The 26939-nt window shown below is 41.2% G+C and overlaps 1 protein-coding gene across 1 annotated transcript in view; it reads left to right on the top strand.

The window, feature by feature from the left end:
• The window catches only part of ABHD18 (abhydrolase domain containing 18), a 159166-nt gene extending 136630 nt beyond the window's left edge, over positions 1-22536 (top strand). The window contains exon 13 of the mRNA XM_053703649.1: positions 21903-22536. Within this exon, the coding sequence (XP_053559624.1) occupies positions 21903-21954 (52 nt within the window). The 3' untranslated portion in view covers positions 21955-22536. The remainder of the gene's footprint in view (positions 1-21902) is intronic.
• Positions 22537-26939: the final 4403 nt, after the last annotated feature.

Below are 26939 nucleotides of genomic sequence, written 5' to 3' on the forward strand. Positions count from 1 at the left end.
CCTTGACCCTATCCCCTCACAGCTACTCCCCTCCCTTTCTTACCCCTATACTTACCCCTATACTCACACACACTTTCAACCTCTCCCTCAGCACCGGCATATTTCCCTCATCGCTGAAACATGCACTGGTCACACCTATCCTTAAAAAACCTTCCCTTGATCCTACCTCCCCATCCAACTACCGCCCTATTTCCCTCCTCCCTCTTGCATCAAAGCTTCTCGAAAAACTATCTTATGCATGCCTATCCCATTTCCTTACAATAAACTCCCTCCTTGACCTATTGCAATCTGGATTTTGTCCCCATCACTCCACAGAGACAGCAATTATTAAGGTTACCAACGACCTACTTACAGCAAAATCAAAAGGCCACTTCTCTCTGCTTATCCTCCTTGATCTGTCCGCAGCCTTTGACACTGCTGACCATCCTCTTTTGCTCCAAACCCTCCAATCCTTCGGCATCTGTGACACAGCCCTCTCGTGGCTCTCTTCCTACCTGTCAAACCGTACCTTTAGTGTAGCCTTCTCTGGGGTCTCCTCTGCCCCGTCACCACTTTCTGTCGGAGTACCGCAAGGCTCTGTCCTCGGTCCCCTTCTCTTCTCAATCTACACATCATCACTAGGTTCCCTAATAAAGTCCCACGGTTTACAATATCCTTCCTTGCTAACCCGTGTCACTAACTGTCTTTCTCACATCTCTAACTGGATGTCCTCTCACTACCTCAAGCAAAATCTCTCCAAAACTGAGCTCCTTATTTTCCCCCCTTCTTCTAAACTCTCCACCCCCAATCTCTCTATAACTGTCAACAACTCCATCATTACCCCTACCCCGCACGCCCGATGTCTCAGGGTCACATTTGACTCAGATCTTTCTTTCACTCCTCACATTCAGTCATTGGCTAAAGCCTGCCGCTTCCACCTTAAAAACAACTCTAAAATTAGACACTTCCTTACACAAGACACAACTAAGATTTTAATCCACTCTCTCATTCTTTCCTGCCTCGATTACTGCAACTCTGTCCTCTCTGGTCTCCCCACCTGCCGCCTAGCTCCTTTACAATCCTTAATGAATGTTTCTGCCAGACTCATCTTCCTTACACGTCGCTCTTCATCTGCTGCACCTCTCTGCCAATCCCTTCACTGGCTTCCTCTTGCCTCTAGGATCAAACACAAAATTCTCATTCTGACAAACAAAGCCCTCAACTGCACTGCTCCCCCCTATATCTCAGACCTTGTCTCCAGATACTCTCCCTCCCGTCCCCTTCGCTCTGCTCACAACCTCCTACTCTCCTGCTCTCTTGTCACCTCATCACACTCCCGTTTACAGGACTTCTCCAGACTGGCTCCCATCTTGTGGAACTCTCTGCCTCGCTCCACAAGACTCTCTTCTAGTTTTAAAAGCTTCAAGTGCTCCCTAAAGACTCTATGTTCAGGGATGCATACAACCTACGCAAACCTTTCTTTATACCAGTTCCTCTCCTCCATTGCTATCCCCTGAACCCCCTTCCTTAGCATGTAAGCCTAGGAGTCCAGCTGTTTGTAGGTCACCTTCTTAAGAGCTGACTATAACAGTGCAACTCTTGGCAGGGCCCTCTACCCATTTGATCCCTATAATTGTTTTGTTGTACTCCGCCTTTGTTTATAGCGCTGCGGAATCTGTTGGCGCTCTACAAATAACCGATAATAATAATTTAAAAAAAGTTTCCAAATTACTTCTATTATCAAATTTGCTATGTTCTCATGTTATTCTTTGTTGAAGAGATACCTAGGTAGGTAGTGTGCACATGCATGAAGCACTACATGACAGGAAATAGTGCTGCCATCTAGTGCTCTTGCTAAAGTATAATATTGTTACAAATTTGCTGTCATATAGTGCTGCAGACACGTGCACACTCCTGGGCTTACATACCTACTTTTCAACAAAGAATAACAAGAAAACAAAGAAAATTTGATAATAGAAGTAAATTGGAAAGTTGTTTTAAAATAGCATGTTCTATCTGAATCATGAAAGAAAAATGTGGAGTTTTATATTACTTTAATTACAGTATTTTTTGGCATGAGACTTTTAAAAAAAATCATAAAAATATCCTGCAAGAAATGCATTATGGGTTTTGCATTATAATTATTTAAAAAAAAAAAAAGGTTGTCTTGAATTTCTGTGCTTCTTATATGCAAATAAATACTGTACGAGGGATATTCTTATTATTATCGGTTATTTGTAAAGCACCCACAGATTATATAATTATATATTTCATTTTGCAGCCCAGCACTTCATCTATACTCTCCCTAAGATCAAACCCTTGCCCACGCAATCAAGAAGCTGTGCATCTCTATATGGCTCTATAACTGGCTTTATCGCTAAGCCCTCCTTGTTCATATCGAGGCTGGTTTTACTGCAACCTTTATTAGTTTTTAATGTATTTATTTTTTTGTAAAACCCCTTAATGACCACAATGTACCCTGTATGTCACTGGTCATTAAGGTTTTTTCAGGACATAATAGCACAAGTCTAGCAAGAACACACTATTAATGCCCTCCCTCCAGCAGGCTTTGTGGAATAGAGCAGTCTCAACGCTGGTGGCAAGACCACGTTTTAAAACAATCAAGTCCCAAAAAAAGGCCAGTGACATACAGGGTACGTCGCTGGTCCTTAAGGGGTTAATGAATGATTAAAAAACAATTACAGAACAGGGTCAGTAAATGTTATCTAAAAAAAATAAGTGGTAAAATATACAACCCAAATAAATAAAGTAGCAAGATTCTCTTTCCTGCCTATTTAGTGAAAACCTTAAAAAGCTTCTGTGATTGCAAAACATTTTTTTCGAAAAATTGTCATGTGAAAGGCAAAAATAATGTTTTCTTAACTTATTTTTAAACTGATAAATACAATAAGATAACACAATATTGCTACAGGAGAAAACCTAGTAATACAAAATAACATTTTTATTTTTTTTCTTTAATACAAATGTGCCAGTATATAGCATTTACAGTTGTCCAAAGCTTCTTTCCATTTGTAAATAGACAATAGTGTGTATTGTCGGAATAGGGGGTATAGGACAGGGAATATAAGGTACTTATAGGGCCATAATACCCAAATGTTTAAACACTTGAAAGTGATGCAGTATAGCTGTAAAACGCTGACTAGAAAATATCACCTGAACATCTCTATGTAAAAAAGAAAGATATTTTACCTCAAAAGTTCCTCAGTAGCCACATCCCATTGTAAAGGATTTCTAAGTAGCATATTAGGATGTCTGTCCTGGGACAGCTTAGGGGATGAGCCTCGTGAACTCTCATATTATTTCCCTATTCAGCTTACTATGAAATCTCATGAGAGTTAAGTGAAATCTCATGAGATCACAGTAAAAGAGTTCATGACCTCAGCACTGCTGGTGCTGATTGGCTGCTGTTCATTTCTTCATTTTTTTTATTTTTAACTGCAGCAGGGAGCAGCTGAGTATAACTTTTTACACAGGACTTACTCTGCTGAGCTGAGGAGATTGTGAGGTAAAATATCTTCCTTTTTTACATAGAGATGCTCAGGTGATATTTTCAGCTTTTTACAGTTATACTGCATCAGTTTCAAGTGATTTAACATATGAGTATTATGTCCCTTTAAGGTCAAAGTAGGGTTATGAAAATTTGACCAGATATTGTTTCTACTATAAGTGGAGCGTTTGTTTCTATAAAGAGTGGTGTACCATACAGGGTGACATCACTAGAGTGTAAGCTGTCACATACTTGATTACAATGACAAAATAAGATCATTACACAGAGGAAAGGTGTTAACTCTATAAGGTTGGAGGGTATAGAGGACATATATGAACCATCGCCATCTAAATTTTCTTTATACGGTTCTACAAATCCTTTTATAAATAGTAACTAGTAGAGTAAACTACAAGATGCACAAAGCTACAGCTGTGACATACAACAAAACAGACAAATTGATGTTTGTTGGTTAAAGGGACATACAACCCACATTTCTCCAACATAGGTGTGTCCGGTCCACGGCGTCATCCTTACTTGTGGGATATTCTCTTCCCCAACAGGAAATGGCAAAGAGCCCAGCAAAGCTGGTCACATGATCCCCCCTAGGCTCCGCCTACCCCAGTCATTCTCTTTGCCGTTGTACAGGCAACATCTCCACGGAGATGGCTTAGAGTTTTTTAGTGAAAAGACAGGCGTTCTTACATTGTGTAGAAGACCTGTTAAAAATGGGAGTGATTCATCCTGTTCCATTGAGAGAACAAGGGATGGGGTTCTACTCCAATCTGTTCATAGTTCCCAAAAAAGAGGGAACATTCAGACCAATCCTAGATCTCAAGATCTTAAACAAATTTCTCAAGGTCCCATCTTTCAAGATGGAAACCATTCGAACTATCCTTCCTTCCATCCAGGAAGGTCAATTCATGACCACGGTGGATTTAAAGGATGCGTATCTACATATTCCTATCCACAAGGAACATCATCGGTTCCTAAGGTTTACATTCCTGGACAAACATTACCAGTTCGTGGCGCTTCCTTTCGGATTAGCCACTGCTCCAAGGATTTTCACAAAGGTACTAGGGTCCCTTCTAGCTGTGCTAAGACCAAGGGGCATTGCAGTAGTACCTTACCTGGACGACATTCTGATTCAAGCGTCGTCCCTCCCTCGAGCAAAGGCTCACACGGACATCGTCCTGGCCTTTCTCAGATCGCACGGCTGGAAAGTGAACGTGGAAAAGAGTTCTCTATCCCCGTCAACAAGGGTTCCCTTCTTGGGAACAATTATAGACTCCTCAGAAATGAGGATTTTTCTAACAGAGGCCAGAAAGACAAAGCTTCTGGACTCTTGTCGAATACTTCATTCCGTTCCTCTTCCTTCCGTAGCTCAGTGCATGGAAGTGATCGGGTTGATGGTAGCGGCAATGGACATAGTTCCTTTTGCGCGCATTCATCTAAGACCATTACAACTGTGCATGCTCAGTCAGTGGAATGGGGACTATACAGACTTGTCTCCAAAGATACAAGTAAATCAGAGGACCAGAGACTCACTCCGTTGGTGGCTGTCCCTGGACAACCTGTCACGAGGGATGACATTCCACAGACCAGAGTGGGTCATTGTCACGACCGACGCCAGTCTGATGGGCTGGGGCGCGGTCTGGGGATCCCTGAAAGCTCAGGGTCTTTGGTCTCGGGAAGAATCTCTTCTACCGATAAATATTCTGGAACTGAGAGCGATATTCAATGCTCTCAAGGCTTGGCCTCAGCTAGCGAGGACCAAGTTCATACGGTTTCAATCAGACAACATGACGACTGTTGCGTACATCAACCATCAGGGGGGAACAAGGAGTTCCCTAGCGATGGAAGAAGTGACCAAGATTATTCTATGGGCGGAGTCTCACTCCTGCCACCTGTCTGCTATCCACATCCCGGGAGTGGAAAATTGGGAAGCGGATTTTCTGAGTCGTCAGACATTGCATCCGGGGGAGTGGGGACTCCATCCGGAAATCTTTGCCCAAGTCACGCAACTTTGGGGCATTCCAGACATGGATCTGATGGCCTCTCGTCAGAACTTCAAAGTCCCTTGCTACGGGTCCAGATCCAGGGATCCCAAGGCGGCTCTAGTGGATGCACTAGTAGCACCTTGGACCTTCAAACTAGCTTATGTGTTCCCGCCGTTTCCTCTCATCCCCAGGCTGGTAGCCAGGATCAATCAGGAGAGGGCGTCGGTGATCTTGATAGCTCCTGCGTGGCCACGCAGGACTTGGTATGCAGATCTGGTGAATATGTCATCGGCTCCACCTTGGAAGCTACCTTTGAGACGAGACCTTCTTGTTCAGGGTCCGTTCGAACATCCGAATCTGGTTTCACTCCAGCTGACTGCTTGGAGATTGAACGCTTGATTTTATCGAAGCGAGGTTTCTCAGATTCTGTTATCGATACTCTTGTTCAGGCCAGAAAGCCTGTAACTAGAAAGATTTACCACAAAATTTGGAAAAAATATATCTGTTGGTGTGAATCTAAAGGATTCCCTTGGGACAAGGTTAAGATTCCTAGGATTCTATCCTTCCTTCAAGAAGGATTGGAAAAAGGATTATCGGCAAGTTCCCTGAAGGGACAGATTTCTGCCTTGTCGGTGTTACTTCACAAAAAACTGGCAGCTGTGCCAGATGTTCAAGCCTTTGTTCAGGCTCTGGTTAGAATCAAGCCTGTTTACAAACTTTTGACTCCTCCTTGGAGTCTCAATTTAGTTCTTTCAGTTCTTCAGGGGGTTCCGTTTGAACCCTTACATTCCGTTGATATTAAGTTATTATCTTGGAAAGTTTTGTTTTTAGTTGCAATTTCTTCTGCTAGAAGAGTTTCAGAATTATCTGCTCTGCAGTGTTCTCCTCCTTATCTGGTGTTCCATGCAGATAAGGTGGTTTTACGTACTAAACCTGGTTTTCTTCCAAAAGTTGTTTCTAACAAAAACATTAACCAGGAGATTATCGTACCTTCTCTGTGTCCGAAACCAGTTTCAAAGAAGGAACGCTTGTTGCACAATTTGGATGTTGTTCGCGCTCTAAAATTCTATTTAGATGCTACAAAGGATTTTAGACAAACATCTTCCCTGTTTGTTGTTTATTCAGGTAAAAGGAGAGGTCAAAAAGCAACTTCTACCTCTCTCTCTTTTTGGATTAAAAGCATCATCAGATTGGCTTACGAGACTGCCGGACGGCAGCCTCCCGAAAGAATCACGGCTCATTCCACTAGGGCTGTGGCTTCCACATGGGCCTTCAAGAACGAGGCTTCTGTTGATCAGATATGTAGGGCAGCGACTTGGTCTTCACTGCACACTTTTACCAAATTTTACAAGTTTGATACTTTTGCTTCTTCTGAGGCTATTTTTGGGAGAAAGGTTTTGCAAGCCGTGGTGCCTTCCATTTAGGTGACCTGATTTGCTCCCTCCCTTCATCCGTGTCCTAAAGCTTTGGTATTGGTTCCCACAAGTAAGGATGACGCCGTGGACCGGACACACCTATGTTGGAGAAAACAGAATTTATGTTTACCTGATAAATTTCTTTCTCCAACGGTGTGTCCGGTCCACGGCCCGCCCTGGTTTTTTAATCAGGTCTGATAATTTATTTTCTTTAACTACAGTCACCACGGTACCATATGGTTTCTCCTATGCTATTATTCCTCCTTAACGTCGGTCGAATGACTGGGGTAGGCGGAGCCTAGGGGGGATCATGTGACCAGCTTTGCTGGGCTCTTTGCCATTTCCTGTTGGGGAAGAGAATATCCCACAAGTAAGGATGACGCCGTGGACCGGACACACCGTTGGAGAAAGAAATTTATCAGGTAAACATAAATTCTGTTTTTTCCTTTCATGATTCAGATAGAATACACAATTTTAAACAACTTTCTAATTTACTTCTATTCAATTGTCTTAACTTTCTTGTTATCGTTTACTGAAAAGCATGAAGGGAAGTTCACCTCACCCGGGTTAGCCCCCCCATATTCAAAATTTTAACAAAATATCATTCCATTTGTTAGATCAGGTTAGATCAACTGTTTTTTTCGTTAGATCTACTCTAAAATATGAAATATTAACAATCTTTTTCAGGGGGGGCTAACCCGTAGCCAGCCCCCCCTCAACAAAAATTTGGACAAAATTTTATTGATTATGATACCTCCACGTTAGATCAGGTTTGATCAGCCAAAAGTTTTGTTAGATCTAGTCTAATTACTGAGATATTGCATTTTTAATGAGGGGGGCTAGCCCCCCCTCAACTGAAATCTGGACCAAATGTTATTGATTTTGATAGATATACGTTAGGTCAGGTTAGATCAACTGTTTTTTTCGTTAGATCTATCACGCAAGCGGCGGTATTCACAATCCTAGTTTGTGTGCGGGGGAGGGGTGATCCCCGTGTTAGCCCCCCCTCAACTGAAATCTGGACCAAATTTGATTGATTTTGATAGATATACGTTAGATCAGGTTAGATCAACTGTTTTTTTCGTTAGATCTATCACGCAAGCGACGGTATTCACAATCCTAGTTTGTGTTCGGGGGAGGGGTGATCCCCGGGTTAGCCCCGGAGGTATTAACAATCCTATTTCTCCAACATAGGTGTGTCCGGTCCACGGCGTCATCCTTACTTGTGGGATATTCTCTTCCCCAACAGGAAATGGCAAAGAGCCCAGCAAAGCTGGTCACATGATCCCTCCTAGGCTCCGCCTACCCCAGTCATTCTCTTTGCCGTTGTACAGGCAACATCTCCACGGAGATGGCTTAGAGTTTTTTAGTGTTTAACTGTAGTTTTTATTATTCAATCAAGAGTTTGTTATTTTAAAATAGTGCTGGTATGTACTATTTACTCAGAAACAGAAAAGAGATGAAGATTTCTGTTTGTATGAGGAAAATGATTTTAGCAACCGTTACTAAAATCCATGGCTGTTCCACACAGGACTGTTGAGAGGAATTAACTTCAGTTGGGGGAACAGTGAGCAGTCTCTTGCTGCTTGAGGTATGACACATTCTAACAAGACGATGTAATGCTGGAAGCTGTCATTTTCCCTATGGGATCCGGTAAGCCATGTTTATTAAGATAGTAAATAAGGGCTTCACAAGGGCTTATTAAGACTGTAGACTTTTGCTGGGCTAAATAAAATTCATTATTAACACATATTTAGCCTTGAGGAATCGTTTAATCTGGGTATTTTGATAAGATTATATCGGCAGGCACTGTTTTAGACACCTTATTCTTAGGGGCTTTCCCAAATCATAGGCAGAGCCTCATTTTCGCGCCGGTGTTGCGCACTTGTTTTTGAGAGGCATGACATGCAGTCGCATGTGTGAGGAGCTCTGATACATAGAAAAGACTTTCTGAAGGCGTCATTTGGTATCGTATTCCCCTTTGGGCTTGGTTGGGTCTCAGCAAAGCAGACACCAGGGACTGTAAAGGGGTTAAAGTTAAAAACGGCTCCGGTTCCGTTATTTTAAGGGTTAAAGCTTCCAAATTTGGTGTGCAATACTTTTAAGGCTTTAAGACACTGTGGTGAAATTTTGGTGAATTTTGAACAATTCCTTCATATTTTTTCGCAATTGCAGTAATAAAGTGTGTTCAGTTTAAAATTTAAAGTGACAGTAACGGTTTTATTTTAAAACGTTTTTTGGACTTTGTTATCAAGTTTATGCCTGTTTAACATGTCTGAACTACCAGATAGACTGTGTTCTGAATGTGGGGAAGCCAGAGTTCCTTCTCATTTAAATAAATGTGATTTATGTGACAATGACAATGATGCCCAAGATGATTCCTCAAGTGAGGGGAGTAAGCATGGTACTGCATCATTCCCTCCTTCGTCTACACGAGTCTTGCCCACTCAGGAGGCCCCTAGTACATCTAGCGCGCCAATACTCCTTACTATGCAACAATTAACGGCTGTAATGGATAATTCTGTCAAACACATTTTAGCCAAAATGCACACTTATCAGCGTAAGCGCGACTGCTCTGTTTTAGATACTGAAGAGCATGACGACGCTGATAATAATGGTTCTGAAGGGCCCCTAAACCAGTCTGATGGGGCCAGGGAGGTTTTGTCTGAGGGAGAAATTACTGATTCAGGGAACATTTCTCAACAAGCTGAACCTGATGTGATTACGTTTAAATTTAAGTTGGAACATCTCCGCATTCTGCTTAAGGAGGTATTATCCACTCTGGATGATTGTGACAAGTTGGTCATCCCAGAGAAACTATGTAAAATGGACAAGTTCCTAGAGGTCCCGGGGCTCCCAGAAGCTTTTCCTATACCCAAGCGGGTGGCGGACATTGTAAATAAAGAATGGGAAAGGCCCGGTATTCCTTTCGTCCCTCCCCCCATATTTAAAAAATTGTTTCCTATGGTCGACCCCAGAAAGGACTTATGGCAGACAGTCCCCAAGGTCGAGGGAGCGGTTTCCACTTTAAACAAACGCACCACTATACCCATAGAAGATAGTTGTGCTTTCAAAGATCCTATGGATAAAAAATTAGAAGGTTTACTTAAAAAGATGTTTGTCCAGCAGGGTTACCTTCTACAACCAATTTCATGCATTGTCCCTGTCGCTACAGCCGCGTGTTTCTGGTTCGATGAGCTGGTAAAGGCGGTCGATAGTGATTCTCCTCCTTATGAGGAGATTATGGACAGAATCAATGCTCTCAAATTGGCTAATTCTTTCACCCTAGACGCCACTTTGCAATTGGCTAGGTTAGCGGCTAAGAATTCTGGGTTTGCTATTGTGGCGCGCAGAGCGCTTTGGTTGAAATCTTGGTCAGCTGATGCGTCTTCCAAGAACAAGCTACTTAACATTCCTTTCAAGGGGAAAACGCTGTTTGGCCCTGACTTGAAAGAGATTATCTCTGATATCACTGGGGGTAAGGGCCACGCCCTTCCTCAGGATCGGCCTTTCAAGGCCAAAAATAAACCTAATTTTCGTCCCTTTCGTAGAAACGGACCAGCCCAAAGTGCTACGTCCTCTAAGCAAGAGGGTAATACTTCTCAAGCCAAGCCAGCTTGGAGACCAATGCAAGGCTGGAACAAGGGAAAGCAGGCCAAGAAACCTGCCACTGCTACCAAGACAGCATGAAATGTTGGCCCCCGATCCGGGACCGGATCTGGTGGGGGGCAGACTCTCTCTCTTCGCTCAGGCTTGGGCAAGAGATGTTCTGGATCCTTGGGCGCTAGAAATAGTCTCCCAAGGTTATCTTCTGGAATTCAAGGGGCTTCCCCCAAGGGGGAGGTTCCACAGGTCTCAGTTGTCTTCAGACCACATAAAAAGACAGGCATTCTTACGTTGTGTAGAAGACCTGTTAAAAATGGGAGTGATTCATCCTGTTCCATTAGGAGAACAAGGGATGGGGTTCTACTCCAATCTGTTCATAGTTCCCAAAAAAGAGGGAATGTTCAGACCAATCTTAGATCTCAAGATCTTAAACAAGTTTCTCAAGGTTCCATCGTTCAAAATGGAAACCATTCGAACAATTCTTCCTTCCATCCAGGAAGGTCAATTCATGACCACGGTGGATTTAAAGGATGCGTATCTACATATTCCTATCCACAAGGAACATCATCGGTTCCTAAGGTTCGCATTCCTGGACAAGCATTACCAGTTCGTGGCGCTTCCTTTCGGATTAGCCACTGCTCCAAGGATTTTCACAAAGGTACTAGGGTCCCTTCTAGCTGTGCTAAGACCAAGGGGCATTGCTGTTGTACCTTACTTGGACGACATTCTGATTCAAGCGTCGTCCCTTCCTCAAGCAAAGGCTCACACGGACATCGTCCTGGCCTTTCTCAGATCTCACGGATGGAAAGTGAACGTGGAAAAGAGTTCTCTATCTCCGTCAACAAGGGTTCCCTTCTTGGGAACAATAATAGACTCCTTAGAAATGAGGATTTTTCTGACAGAGGCCAGAAAAACAAAACTTCTGGACTCTTGTCGGATACTTCATTCCGTTCCTCTTCCTTCCATAGCGCAGTGCATGGAAGTGATAGGTTTGATGGTAGCGGCAATGGACATAGTTCCTTTTGCGCGCATTCATCTAAGACCATTACAACTGTGCATGCTCAGTCAGTGGAATGGGGACTATACAAACTTGTCTCCGAGGATACAAGTAAATCAGAGGACCAGAGACTCACTCCGTTGGTGGCTGTCCCTGGACAACCTGTCACAAGGGATGACCTTCCGCAGACCAGAGTGGGTCATTGTCACGACCGACGCCAGTCTGATGGGCTGGGGCGCGGTCTGGGGATCCCTGAAAGCTCAGGGTCTTTGGTCTCGGGAAGAATCTCTTCTTCCGATAAATATTCTGGAACTGAGAGCGATATTCAATGCTCTCAAGGCTTGGCCTCAGCTAGCGAGGGCCAAGTTCATACGGTTTCAATCAGACAACATGACAACTGTTGCGTACATCAACCATCAGGGGGGAACAAGGAGTTCCCTGGCGATGGAAGAAGTGACCAAAATCATTCTATGGGCGGAGTCTCACTCCTGCCACCTGTCTGCTATCCACATCCCAGGAGTGGAAAATTGGGAAGCGGATTTTCTGAGTCGTCAGACATTGCATCCGGGGGAGTGGGAACTCCATCCGGAAATCTTTGCCCAAGTCACTCAACTGTGGGGCATTCCAGACATGGATCTGATGGCCTCTCGTCAGAACTTCAAAGTTCCTTGCTACGGGTCCAGATCCAGGGATCCCAAGGCGGCTCTAGTGGATGCACTAGTAGCACCTTGGACCTTCAAACTAGCTTATGTATTCCCGCCGTTTCCTCTCATCCCCAGGCTGGTAGCCAGGATCAATCAGGAAAGGGCGTCGGTGATCTTGATAGCTCCTGCGTGGCCACGCAGGACTTGGTATGCAGATCTGGTGAATATGTCATCGGCTCCACCATGGAAGCTACCTTTGAGACGAGACCTTCTTGTTCAAGGTCCGTTCGAACATCCGAATCTGGTCTCACTCCAGCTGACTGCTTGGAGATTGAACGCTTGATTTTATCGAAGCGAGGGTTCTCAGATTCTGTTATCGATACTCTTGTTCAGGCCAGAAAGCCTGTAACTAGAAAGATTTACCACAAAATTTGGAAAAAATATATCTGTTGGTGTGAATCTAAAGGATTCCCTTGGGACAAGGTTAAGATTCCTAAGATTCTATCCTTCCTTCAAGAAGGATTGGAAAAAGGATTATCTGCAAGTTCCCTGAAGGGACAGATTTCTGCCTTGTCTGTGTTACTTCACAAAAAGCTGGCAGCTGTGCCAGATGTTCAAGCCTTTGTTCAGGCTCTGGTTAGAATCAAGCCTGTTTACAAACCTTTGACTCCTCCTTGGAGTCTCAACTTAGTTCTTTCAGTTCTTCAGGGGGTTCCGTTTGAACCCTTACATTCCGTTGATATTAAGTTATTATCTTGGAAAGTTTTGTTTTTGGTTGCAATTTCTTCTGCTAGAAGAGTTTCAGAATTATCTGCTCTGCAGTGTTCTCCTCCTTATCTGGTGTTCCATGCAGATAAGGTGGTTTTACGTACTAAACCTGGTTTTCTTCCAAAAGTTGTTTCTAACAAAAACATTAACCAGGAGATTATCGTACCTTCTCTGTGTCCGAAACCAGTTTCGAAGAAGGAACGTTTGTTGCACAATTTGGATGTTGTTCGCGCTCTAAAATTCTATTTAGATGCTACAAAGGATTTTAGACAAACATCTTCCTTGTTTGTTGTTTATTCCGGTAAAAGGAGAGGTCAAAAAGCAACTTCTACCTCTCTCTCTTTTTGGATTAAAAGCATCATCAGATTGGCTTACGAGACTGCCGGACGGCAGCCTCCCGAAAGAATCACAGCTCATTCCACTAGGGCTGTGGCTTCCACATGGGCCTTCAAGAACGAGGCTTCTGTTGATCAGATATGTAGGGCAGCGACTTGGTCTTCACTGCACACTTTTACCAAATTTTACAAGTTTGATACTTTTGCTTCTTCTGAGGCTATTTTTGGGAGAAAGGTTTTGCAAGCCGTGGTGCCTTCCATCTAGGTGACCTGATTTGCTCCCTCCCATCATCCGTGTCCTAAAGCTTTGGTATTGGTTCCCACAAGTAAGGATGACGCCGTGGACCGGACACACCTATGTTGGAGAAAACAGAATTTATGTTTACCTGATAAATTACTTTCTCCAACGGTGTGTCCGGTCCACGGCCCGCCCTGGTTTTTTAATCAGGTCTGATAATTTATTTTCTTTAACTACAGTCACCACGGTATCATATGGTTTCTCCTATGCAAATATTCCTCCTTAACGTCGGTCGAATGACTGGGGTAGGCGGAGCCTAGGAGGGATCATGTGACCAGCTTTGCTGGGCTCTTTGCCATTTCCTGTTGGGGAAGAGAATATCCCACAAGTAAGGATGACGCCGTGGACCGGACACACCGTTGGAGAAAGTAATTTATCAGGTAAACATAAATTCTGTTTTTGTGTGCGGGGGAGGGGTGATCCCCGGGTTAGCCCCCCCTCAACTGAAATCTGGACCAAATTTTATTGATTTTGATAGATATACGTTAGATCAGGTTAGATCAACTGTTTTTTTCGTTAGATCTATCACGCAAGCGGCGGTATTCACAATCCTAGTTTGTGTGCCGGGGAGGGGTGATCCCCGGGTTAGCCCCCCCTCAACTGAAATCTGGACCAAATTTAATTGATTTTGATAGATATACGTTAGATCAGGTTAGATCAACTGTTTTTTTCGTTAGATCTCACGCAAGCGGCGGTATTCACAATCCTAGTTTGTGTGCGGGGGAGGGGTGATCCCGGGGTTAGCCCCCCCTCAACTGAAATCTGGACCAAATTTGATTGATTTTGATAGATATACGTTAGATCAGGTTAGATCAACTGTTTTTTTCGTTAGATCTATCACGCAAGCGGCGGTATTCACAATCCTAGTTTGTGTGCGGGGGAGGGGTGATCCCCGGGTTAGCCCCCCCCCCTCAACTGAAATCTGGACTAAATTTTATTGATTTTGATAGATATACGTTAGATCAGGTTAGATCAACTGTTTTTTTCGTTAGATCTATCACGCAAGCGGCGGTATTCACAATCCTATTTTGTGTGCGGGGGAGGGGTGATCCCCGGGTTAGCCCCCCCTCAACTGAAATCTGGACCAAATTTTATTGAATTTGATAGATATACGTTAGATCAGGTTAGATCAACTGTTTTTTTTTTTGTTAGATCTATAATGCAAGAGGCGGTATTCGGTAGCATGCAGAAGCGCATGTCCATGCACAGACCAGTCAGTGCTTTTGCACGCACTGTGTCTATTTGGCCTGTGAGGGACGTTATTATAACCCCGCCCCAAAGCTCTGCACAAGACAAAGAGACATCCAGCAGTGACAAACTACACCCCCCACATACCACCAGGGTGTAGGAAGCAGGGAATGGAAGATTATTCTACACTTTGTGGGATTATTTTATAGTATACACTTGTCCTATAACAGAAGAAATACATTCTTTAGTATTGTGTTCTAAAAAATTACAAGTAACGCATCTTCTATTATCACATTTAATATTGCTGATTTTATTATAATAAGTATTAACTCTTGATGTAAGAGATATGGAAGTTAATACTTTATGAGATTAACCCTTCTTCATCTCCATGGATCAAACTGGTGAACCTCTCCTAGATATGGAACAAAGAAGAAGACATGTTGAAGATGCTATGCAACACATTTCTTATGATAGGGTGACCAGACGTCCCCGATTTTAGGGAACAGCCCCCGGATTGAGGAGACTGTCCCTGGAAAAATTATGTCCCAGAAATGTCCCCGGCTCCTGTTGAGCTGTCCCCAGGCAGCGCGCAGGTCAGGAGGGAAGAGCTTGTGCATGTGTGTGTATATATATATGCTTGTGTGTGAATGTGTGTATATTTATGCTTGTGTGTGTGTGCATGTGTGTATATGTATGTTTGTATGTGCATGTGTGTATATATATATTTGTATGTGCATGTGTGTATATGTATGCTTGTGTGTGTATATATATGTGTGTGTGTGTATATGTATGCTTGTGTATGTGTGTGTATATATGTGTATGTGTGTGTATATAATATGTATGCTTGTGTGTATATGTATGCTTGTGTGTATGTGTATATATGTATGCTTGTGTGTATATGTATGCTTGTGTGTATATGTATGCTTGTGTGTGTATGTATGCTTGTGTGTGTATATGTATGCTTGTGTGTGTATATGTATGCTTGTGTGTATATATATATATATATATGCTTGTGTGTGTATGTGTATATATGTATGCTTGTATGTGTGCGTGCATGTGTGTATATATATATGTATACTTGTGTGTGTGTGTGTGTGTATATGTATGCTTGTATGTATGTGAGTATGTGTTTATATGTATGTGAGTATGTGTGTGTGTATGTGCATGTGTGTATATTTATACTTGTGTGTGTGTTTATGTATGCTTGTATGTATGTGAGTATGTGTGTATATATGTATGCTTGTATGTCTGTATATGTATGATTGTATGTATGTGTGTATGTATGATTGTATGTGTGTATATGTGTCACAGCCTTAAGTGGGTATATGTGTGATGTGTGTGCATATGAGTGTGTGTATGTGTGATGTGCTTGCATATGAGTGTGTATGTGTGATGTGCTTGCATATGAGTGTGTGTATGTGTGATGTGGGTGCATATGAGTGTGTGTATGTGTGATGTGGGTGCATATGAGTGTGTGTATGTGTGATGTGCTTGCATATGAGTGAGTGTATGTGTGATGTGCTTGCATATGAGTGTGTGTATGTGTGATGTGCGTGCATATGAGTGTGTGTATGTGTGATGTGCTTGCATATGAGTGAGTGTATGTGATGTGCTTGCATATGAGTGTGTTTGGAAGTGGGTGTATGTGTGATCTGCTCACATATGAGTGTAAGTGGGTGTATGTGTAATCTGCTTACATATGAGTGTGTGTATGTGTGATCTGCTTACATATGAGTGTGGGTATGTGTGATGTGCGTGCATATGAGTGTGTGTATGTGTGATGTGCTTGTGTATGAGTGTAAGTGGGTGTATGTGTGATGTGCGTGCATATATGAGTGTGTGTATGTGTGATGTGCTTGCATATGAGTGTGTTTGGAAGTGGGTGTATGTGTGATCTGCTTACATATGAGTGTAAGTGTGTGTATGTGTGATGTGCGTGCATATGAGTGTGTGTATGTGTGATATGCGTGCATATGAGTGTGTGTATGTGTGATGTGCTTGCATATGAGTGTGTATGTGTGATGTGCTTGCATATGAGTGTGTATGTGTGATGTGCTTGCATATGAGTGTGTGTATGTGTGATGTGCGTGCATATGAGTGTGTGTATGTGTGATGTGCTTGCATATGAGTGTCTGTATGTGGGGTCTGCGTTCATACAAGTGTATTTCTGTAGTGCTGGATGTCACACATTAAGGTATATTTACAATCCCTGCAGGTGGCCATGTTTCAAAGCAAGGTAAAATATAATTTTGCACCAGAGGATTATTGCGCAACGCCATCCCCTGCTGTGGTGCAAACAGTTGCACTATAGCACAGCATTTCAATCATCCTGGACAAGCGAGTGTTAAAGGGACAGTCAAGTCCCAAAAAAAACTTTTATGTTTCAAATAGGGCATGCAATTTTAAACAACTTTCCAATTTACTTTTATCACCAATTTTGCTTTGTTATCTTGGTATTCTTAGTTAAAAGCAAAACCTAGGAAGGCTCATATGATAATTTCTAAGCCCTTAAAGGCCGCCTCTTATCACATGCTTTTTTATTTGCTTTTCACAACAGGGGAGAGCTAGTTCATGTGAGCCATATAAATAACATTGTGATCACGCCCGTGGCTTGTGGCAGACACTGCACTAATTGGCTAAAATGAAAGTCAACACATAATAAATAAAATGTCATGTGATCAGGGGGCTGTTAGAAGATGCTTAGACACAAGGTTATCACAGAGGTAAAAAGTATATTAATATAACTGAGATAAGGAGCAGTCTGCAGAGGCTTAGATACAGGCTAATCACAGAGGTAAAAAGTATATTAATATAACTGAGATAAGGGGGCAGTCTGCAGAGGCTTAGATACAAGGTAATCACAGAGGTAAAAAGTATATTAATATAACTGAGATAAGGAGCAGTCTGCAGAGGCTTAGATACAGGCTAATCACAGAGGTAAAAAGTATATTAATATAACTGAGATAAGGGGGCAGTCTGCAGAGGCTTAGATATAAGGTAATCACAGAGGTAAAAAGTACATTAATATAACATTGTTGGTTGTGCAAAACTGGGGAATGGGTAATAAAGGGATTATCTATCTTTTTAAACAACAAAAATTCTGGTGTTGACAAGAAATTGGGATGGCTGCTTTGCCTTTAAATGCTTGGGCCTATTTTTGGTCCCACCCCGACCCTGTCTATCACTTTGTCACACACACCCCCTTCACCCTGCCACACTCACCTGATCACATTAACCCACTAATCCTGTCACACTCTCGCACTGTCACACTCACCCCCCAACCCTGTCACACTCCCCAGCACACAAACTAGGATTGTGAATACCGCCGCTTGCGTGATAGATCTAACAAAAAAACATTTGATCTAACCTGATCTAACATATATCTATCAAAATCAATAAAATTTAGTCCGGATTTCAGTTGAAGGGGGAGGGCTAGCCCAGTGATTACCCCTCCCCGCACACAAACTAGGATTGTGAATACCGCCGCTTGCGTGATAGATCTAACGAAAAAAAACAGTTGATCTAACCTGATCTAACGTATATCTATCAAATTCAATAAAATTTGGTCCGGATTTCAGTTGAGGGGGGGCTAGCCCAGTGATCACCCCTCCCCCGCACACAAAATAGGATTGTGAATACTGCATCTTGCGTGATAGAGCTAACAAAAAAAACAGTTGATCTAACCTGATCTAATATATATCGATCAAATTCAATAAAATTTGGTCCGGATTTCAGTTGAGGGGGGGCTAGCCCAGTGATCACCCCTCCCCCGCACACAAAATAGGATTGTGAATACCGCTGCTTGCGTGATAGATCTAACGAAAAAAACTGTTGATCTAACCTGATCTAACGTATATCTATCAAAATCAATCAAATTTGGTCCAGATTTCAGTTGAGGGGGGGGCTAACTCGGGGATCACCCCTCCCCCGCACACAAACTAGGATTGTGAATACCGCCGCTTGCGTGATAGATCTAACGAAAAAAACAGTTGATCTAACCTGATCTAACGCATATCTATCAAAATCAATAAAATTTGGTCCAGATTTCAGTTGAGGGGGGCTAACCCGGGGATCACCCCTCCCCCGCACACAAAATAGGATTGTTAATACTGCCACTTGCGTGATAGATCTAACGAAAAAAACAGTTGATCTAACCTGATCTAACGTATATCTATCAAAATCAATCAAATTTGGTCCAGATTTCAGTTGAGGGGGGGCTAACCCGGGGATCACCCCTCCCCCGCACACAAACTAGGATTGTGAATACCGCCGCTTGCGTGATAGATCTAACGAAAAAAACAGTTGATCTAACCTGATCTAACGTATATCTATCAAAATCAATAAAATTTGGTCCAGATTTCAGTTGAGGGGGGGCTAACCCGGGGATCACCCCTCCCCCGCACACAAACTATGATTGTGAATACTGCCGCTTGCGTGATAGATCTAACGAAAAAAACAGTTGATCTAATCTGATCTAACGTATATCTATCAAAATCAATAGAATTTGGTCCAGATTTCAGTTGAGGGGGGGCTAACCCGGGGATCACCCCTCCCCCGCACACAAACTAGGATTGTGAATACCGCCGATTGCGTGATAGATCTAACGAAAAAAACAGTTGATCTAACCTGATCTAACGTATATCTATCAAAATCAATAAAATTTGGTCCAGATTTCAGTTGAGGGGGGGCTAACCCGGGGATCACCCCTCCCCCGCACACAAACTATGATTGTGAATACCGCCGCTTGCGTGATAGATCTAACGAAAAAAACAGTTGATCTAACGTATATCTATCAAAATCAATAAAATTTGGTCCAGATTTCAGTTGAGGGGGGGCTAACCCGGGGATCACCCCTCCCCTGCACACAAACTAGGATTGTGAATACTGCCGCTCGCATGATAGATCTAACAAAAAAAACAGTTGATCTAACCTGATCTAACGTATATCTATCAAAATCAATAAAATTTGGTCCAGATTTCAGTTGAGGGGGGGCTAGCCCCCCCTCATTAAAAATGCAATATCTCAGTAATTAGACTAGATCTAACAAAACTTTTGGCTGATCAAATCTGATCTAACGTGGAGCTATCATAATCAATAAAATTTTGTCCAAATTTTTGTTGAGGGGGGGCTGGCTACGGGTTAGCCCCCCCTGAAAAAGATTGTTAATATTTCATATTTTAGAGTAGATCTAACGAAAAAAACAGTTGATCTAACCTGATCTAACAAAGATCTAACAAATGGAATGATAATTTGTTAAAATTTTGAATATGGGGGGGCTAACCCGGGTGAGGTGGGAAGTTCAGGAGTGTGCACGTGTCTGCAGCACTATATGGCAGCAGTTTTGTAAGAATGTTATACATTAGAGCACAGGATGGTGGCAGCACTACTTCCTGTCATGTAGTGTTCCAGCCATGTACACGCTACCTATCTAGATATTTCTTCAACAAAGACAACAAAGCAAATGTGATAATAGAAGTAAATTGGAAACTTTTATTAAAATAGAACAAAATATGAGGGGGCGCTCTGTATTCCTATATCTAATGAAATTGCATATATCAAATGATATGATAATATACATGTGAGAGATATAAATCAAACCATATACTCCGGTGTTAACGGGTAAAGAAAGTCCCAATTGAGATATTGGACTGATAGCTGTTTGGAAAATCCAAATAATCCAAATGCTCCAAATCTGCTTATGGAACAGATAAATATGGCTGCTCCCCTCCTCACAAACGTATCCGGGTACAGAAGACAGAGGGTGTTTATTTGTTCCATTCTTCCTTTGATGTGCTGATGCACACATGAGGCGCCCCTCTGTCTTCTGTTTCTTCTATAACTTTTATTAAAATTGTATTCTCTATCGGAATCATGAAAAAGCAAAAATTGGGGTTCATGTCCCTTTTAATGCTTGGTCAGCTGTGTCTATCATAAACTTTTAACCTTAAAGATCCCATTATGACTTTAAATGCTTTACCTGTCGAGAAAGTAAAGGGACAGTAGACATCTCTGCTGTCTTGCTATAGAATAACATATTAGTCAAGTCTGGATATTTTTCAAATAAATTAACATCTTGTTTGCTGCAGTCTTTTTTTTCAATAGCTAAGAGCCACCCACCACTTGCCTAATTTGGTGTAGCCAATCTGTATTTCAGTGGGCAGACAACATGGCTAGCCTCAGTCATTATAGTAGTATAAAGTGGATTGTTTTGCAGTTATCTTTTAAAGCCAAAAGAAAAAACTAACAATTATAAAATCCTCTATTTTCAGAGATAAATTACATGAATGAAAGTGTATTGCAAAGATGTTTACTACACAAAACTAAACATTTTATATTAAAATATCATGATACAATCTATGTATCGCATTTTCCCACACACCTGCCCTCAATAATACATGCAACTAGCTAGATTTAGCATGAGGCGAATGCCTTGGTCAGCTGCAGGCTCGCTCGTTTGAGCCTGCAACTGATATTTATGAAGCAGTTGTCTAAACCTCTGCTTCATAAACCCTATTCGCCAATGGGAGTTGGTAGATGAAAATCACCCTGGATTCGTTTGACCGGGGTGATTATCCAGCCCTACTCTCATGCAATTGGTTGCGTGAGAGTAGGGGGGCGGCATTATGATACTTTCAGAGAACATATGCGCCCCAGAATCTGTGACAGAATGCAGATTGATAAATTTTGCCTTATGTATAGCTCTTTCTCACAAACCTACCCTTAAAGGGACACTGTACCCAAATGTTTTCTTTCATGATTCAGATAGAGCATGACATTTTAAGCAACTTTCTAATTTACTCCTATTATCAAATTTTCTTCATTCTCTTGGAATCTTTATTTGAAATGCAGGAATGTAAGTTTAGATGCCGGCCCATTTTTGGTGAACAACCTAGGTTGTCCTTGCTGATTGGTGGATAAATTCATCCACCAATCAAAAACTGCTCTCCAGAGTTCTGAACCAAGAAAAAAGCTTAGATGCCCTCTTTTTTATATAAAGATAGCAAGAGAATGAAGAAAAATTGATAATAGGAGTAAATTAGAAAGTTGCTTAAAATTGCATGCTCTATCTGAATCACAAAAGAAACATTTTTGGTTCAGTATCCCTTTAAATTATTTTTTTAAATGTAATCAGAACCCTAGCTAATTTATTTATTTTTTCTTCCCTAGGCAAGCAATATATGATGCATTTAATCGATTTCTTCAGAAATACCCAATGTGATTAGGGGATCTTGAGGAAATTTAATTCCGTCCATTTATTAACAAATTTACATTACTTGGACTACTTTAAGAAAATGCAAAGAAGCTACAAAATGATGACACGTTGGCATAATTACCTCACTGATATGAAGAGAATACCATGGACGTTTCTGGTATCTGGTACAGCTGACTGAGCTACTTGGAAGAAAGAAAAAAAAGAAAACAGAATGTGTTTTTCTTGTTATATATTTTTTTTTTTACTCACATTTTTTGCTTAAGAACATTTTTATTTTTTATTTTATTTAAATATTTTCCAGGGCTTCCCCACTTGTGAAATAATTAGAACATTGTATAGAACAGTAATTATAAATTTTTATATTTATATATTGACATTTTTTAAAGATTAAATGTGATTTGTTTCATAACAGAATTGTTTCTGCAAACTAAAAATGAAATGTATGAGAAATTATTTATTTCCAGGAAATGGAAAACTAATGCCATGTTTTCACATTTTTTCAGCGATCATTTTCTCCAGTGATGAATGAAGTGCCTAACATTACCAAATGATAAAATAAAAAATACACATTTATTATATATTTACAAATATGATTTGTATCTAATAATTTATTAGATGGTTTGTAGGTGAAAGTTCTAATTCAGTTTAATTTTTTTTAGGAATATGATCCTCAGTCAAGTTTTTTTTGTCCTTCACAATACCTGAATATCATGTTAAAGGAACATGAAACCAATTTATTTTCCTAATTTAGATAAAACGTGCAATTTTAAACAGATTTCTAATTTACATATATTACCTAATTTGCATAATTATCTTTGTATCCTTTATTGAAGGAGCAGGAGTGAACTGCTGGGAGCTAGCTGAACACATCTGATGAACCAATAACAAGAAACAAATGTGCTGCCACCAATCAGTTGCTGGGCCCCAGTAGTGCATTGCTGCACTTGGGCCTACCTAAGTATACTTTTCAACAGAGGGCACCAAGAGGATGAAGCAAATTTAATAATAGAAGTAAATTGGAAAGTTGTTGTATAAAATTGCATGCTCTATCTCAATTGTGAAAGTTTAATTTTCACTTTATTGCCCCTTTAAAAGTGCATTCTGAATCAGATTAAATAGACTAAAATAGTTGTAGTTTTATTTTGCGGCTTTCTTGCTTTAAAGGGACACTCACGTCAAAATTAACTTTGATGATTCAGAAAGAGCATGCAGTTTTAAGACACTTTACAATTTACTTCCATTATCAGTTTTTGCACAGTCTTTTTATATTCACACTTTGTTGGGGAACAAGATCCTACTGAGCATGCGCACAAGCTAACAGGGTATATGTATACAAGTCTGTAATTGGCTAATGTCTGTCACATGATACAACGGGCCCGGAAAATGGAAGACGAAATACATTTGTAAAAAAAAATCTACCGCTTATTTGAAATTCAGAGTAGGTGTTAAATCATTGTCTTTTTATTATGCACGTATTAATTATGCAATTCTACTGCATTGAGTGGTCCTTTAAGTACACTGTGAAAGCGAATGAAAAAATCCTGGTGTTGGATGTTCTACAAATCTTGGCTTAATGCTTCTTAATAGTTAGAAGTACTAATCTTTGTAAGATACACTGGATACTAAGCTCTACTATAGATGCTAAGGTCAGTAATATTAAAGGGACAGTCTACACCAGAATTTTTATTGTTTAAAAAGATAGATAATCCCTTTATTATCTATTCCACAGTTTTGCATAACCAACACAGTTATATTAAAGGGACACTGAACACAATTTTTTTCTTTTGTGATTCAGTTAGAGCATGCAATTTTAAGCAACGTTCTAATTTACTCCTTTTATCAAATTTTCTTCATTCTCTTGGTATGTTTATTTGAAAAGCAAGAATGTCAGTTTAGATGCCGGACCATTTTTGGTGAACAACCTGGGTTGTCCTTGCTGATTGGACAGCACAAATAAACAAGTGCTGTCTATGGTCTGAACCAAAAAATTGCTGACTCCTTAGCTTAGATGCCTTCTTTTTCAAATAAAAATAGAAAGAGAACGAAGAAAACTTGATAATAGGAGTAAATTACAAAGTTGCTTAAAATTGCATGCTCTATCTGAATCAAATATGAAAAAAATTGGGTTCAGTGTCCCTTTAATAAACTTTTCTCTTGTTAGGTGTATCCAGTCCACGGATCATCCATTACTTGTGGGATATTCTCCTTCCCAACAGGAAGTTGCAAGAGGATCACCCACAGCAGAGCTGCTATATAGCTCCTCCCCTAACTGCCATACCCAGTCATTCTCTTGCAAGCTCTCAACATAGCTGGAGGTAGTAAGAGGAAAGTGGTAAAATATAGTTAGTTTTCTTTCATGTAATTAGCAAGAGTCCATGAGCTAGTGACGTATGGGATATACATTCCTACCAGGAGGGGCAAAGTTTCCCAAACCTTAAAATGCCTATAAATACACCCCTCACCACACCCACAATTCAGTTTTACAAACTTTGCCTCCTATGGAGGTGGTGAAGTAAGTTTGTGCTAGATTCTACGTTGATATGCACTCCGCAGCAAGTTGGAGCCTGGTTTTCCTCTCAGCGTGCAGTGAATGTCAGAGGGATGTGAGGAGAGTATTGCCTATTTGAATGCAGTGATCTCCTTCTACGGGGTCTATTTCATAGGTTCTCTGTTATCGGTCGTAGAGATTCATCTCTTACCTCCCTTTTCAGATCGACGATATACTCTTATTTATATACCATTACCTCTGCTGATTCTCGTTTCAGTACTGGTTTGGCTTTCTACAAACATGTAGATGAGTGTCCTGGGGTAAGTAAATCTTATTTCTCCTGTTAAGTGTGGTCAGTCCACGGGTCATCATTACTTCTGGGATATTATCTCCTCCCCTACAGGAAGTGCAAGAGGATTCACCCAGCAGAGCTGCTATATAGCTCCTCCCCCCTACGTCACCTCTAGTCATTCTCTTGCACCCAACGAATAGATAGGATGTGTGAGAGGACTGTGGTGATTTAATTAGTTTATTACCTTCAATCAAAAGTTTGTTATTTTATAATAGCACCGGAGTGTGTTATTTATTCTCTGGCAGAATTTGAAGAAGAATCTACCGGAGTTTTTTTCTATGATTTTAGCCGGAGTAGTTAAGATCATATTGCTGTTTCTCGGCCATCTGAGGAGAGGTAAACTTCAGATCAGGGGACAGCGGGCAGATTAATCTGCAAAGAGGTATGTAGCAGTTTGTTATTTTCTGACATGGAATTGATGAGAAAATCCTGCCATACCGTTATAATGTAAACTCAGCCTTAAATGCAGTAGATGTAGCTGGTATCAGGCTGTCATGTATGTATATTTTACACTTCGGTATTCTGGGGAATGGTACTTCACTGGATTTATACTGTATGCATAGACTTAACCTAATTTGCAGGGACTTGCAATAGGTTTTAAATAACAATTAATTTATTGAGGTTAAACGTTTTTTTGCTGGCATGTAAAAACGTTTATTTCTCTGAGGTACTGGGTGAAAAAATGTTTTGGGCACTATTTTTTCCACTTGGCAATAGTTTTTGTTTAAATTAAAGCAGTTCACTGATCTCTCTCACTGTTATGTGTGAGGGGGAGGGGCCATTTTTGGCGCTTTTACTACGCATCAAAAAACTCAGTCAGAGGTTCATTTTCTTCCTGCATGATCCGGTTCATCTCTACAGAACTCAGGGATCTCCAAAGCCTTTTTTTGAGGGAGGTAATCATCACAGCAGAGCTGTGAAGATTGTAGTTGACTGTGATAAAAAACGTTTATTTGTGTATTTTTTCTGCTGCCTGGGTTAGTTATCCTTTGCTAATGGGAACAATCCTTTGCTAAAATTGTATATTTCTGACAAAGATTGATGCTATAACTTAATTATTTTCAACTGTCATAATTTTTTCTGTGCTTCTTATAGGCACAGTTCGTTTTCATATTATTGTAAATTACTTGAAAAAGCATTTCCAAGTTGCTAGTTAATTGCTAGTGTGTTAAACATGTCTGATTCAGAGGAAGATACATGTGCTATATGTGCTAATGCCAAAGTGGAGCCCAATAGAAATTTATGTACTAACTGTATTGATGCTACTTTAAATAAAAGTCAATCGGTACAAATTGAACATATTTCACCAGACAACGAGGGGAGAGTTATGCCGACTAACTCGCCTCACGTGTCAGTACCTGCATCTCCCGCTCGGGAGGTGCGTGATATTGTAGCGCCGAGTACATCTGGGCGGCCATTTCAAATCACATTACAGGATATGGCTACTGTTATGACTGAAGTTTTGGCTAAATTACCAGAACTTAGAGGCAAGCGTGATCACTCTGGGGTGAGAACAGAGTGCGCTGATAATATTAGGGCCATGTCAGACACTGCGTCACAGGCGGCAGAACATGAGGACGGAGAACTTCATTCTGTGGGTGACGGTTCTGATCCAAACAGACTGGATTCAGATATTTCAAATTTTAAATTTAAGCTGGAAAACCTCCGTGTATTACTAGGGGAGGTGTTAGCGGCTCTGAATGATTGTAACACAGTTGCAATACCAGAGAAAATGTGTAGGTTGGATAAATATTTTGCGGTACCGGCGAGTACTGATGTTTTTCCTATACCTAAGAGACTTACTGAAATTGTTACTAAGGAGTGGGATAGGCCCGGTGTGCCGTTCTCACCTCCTCCGATATTTAGAAAAATGTTTCCAATAGACACCACCACACGGGACTTATGGCAAATGGTCCCTAAGGTGGAGGGAGCAGTTTCTACTTTAGCTAAGCGTACCACTATCCCGGTGGAGGATAGCTGTGCCTTTTCAGATCCAATGGATAAAAAATTAGAGGGTTACCTTAAGAAAATGTTTGTTCAACAAGGTTTTATATTGCAACCTCTTGCATGTATTGCGCCTGTCACGGCTGCAGCAGCGTTTTAGTTTGAGTCTCTGGAAGAGACACTTCAATCATCTACACTAGATGAGAT

The sequence above is a fragment of the Bombina bombina genome, chromosome 2 (genome assembly GCF_027579735.1).
Source record: "Bombina bombina isolate aBomBom1 chromosome 2, aBomBom1.pri, whole genome shotgun sequence".
Taxonomy (NCBI): domain Eukaryota; kingdom Metazoa; phylum Chordata; class Amphibia; order Anura; family Bombinatoridae; genus Bombina; species Bombina bombina.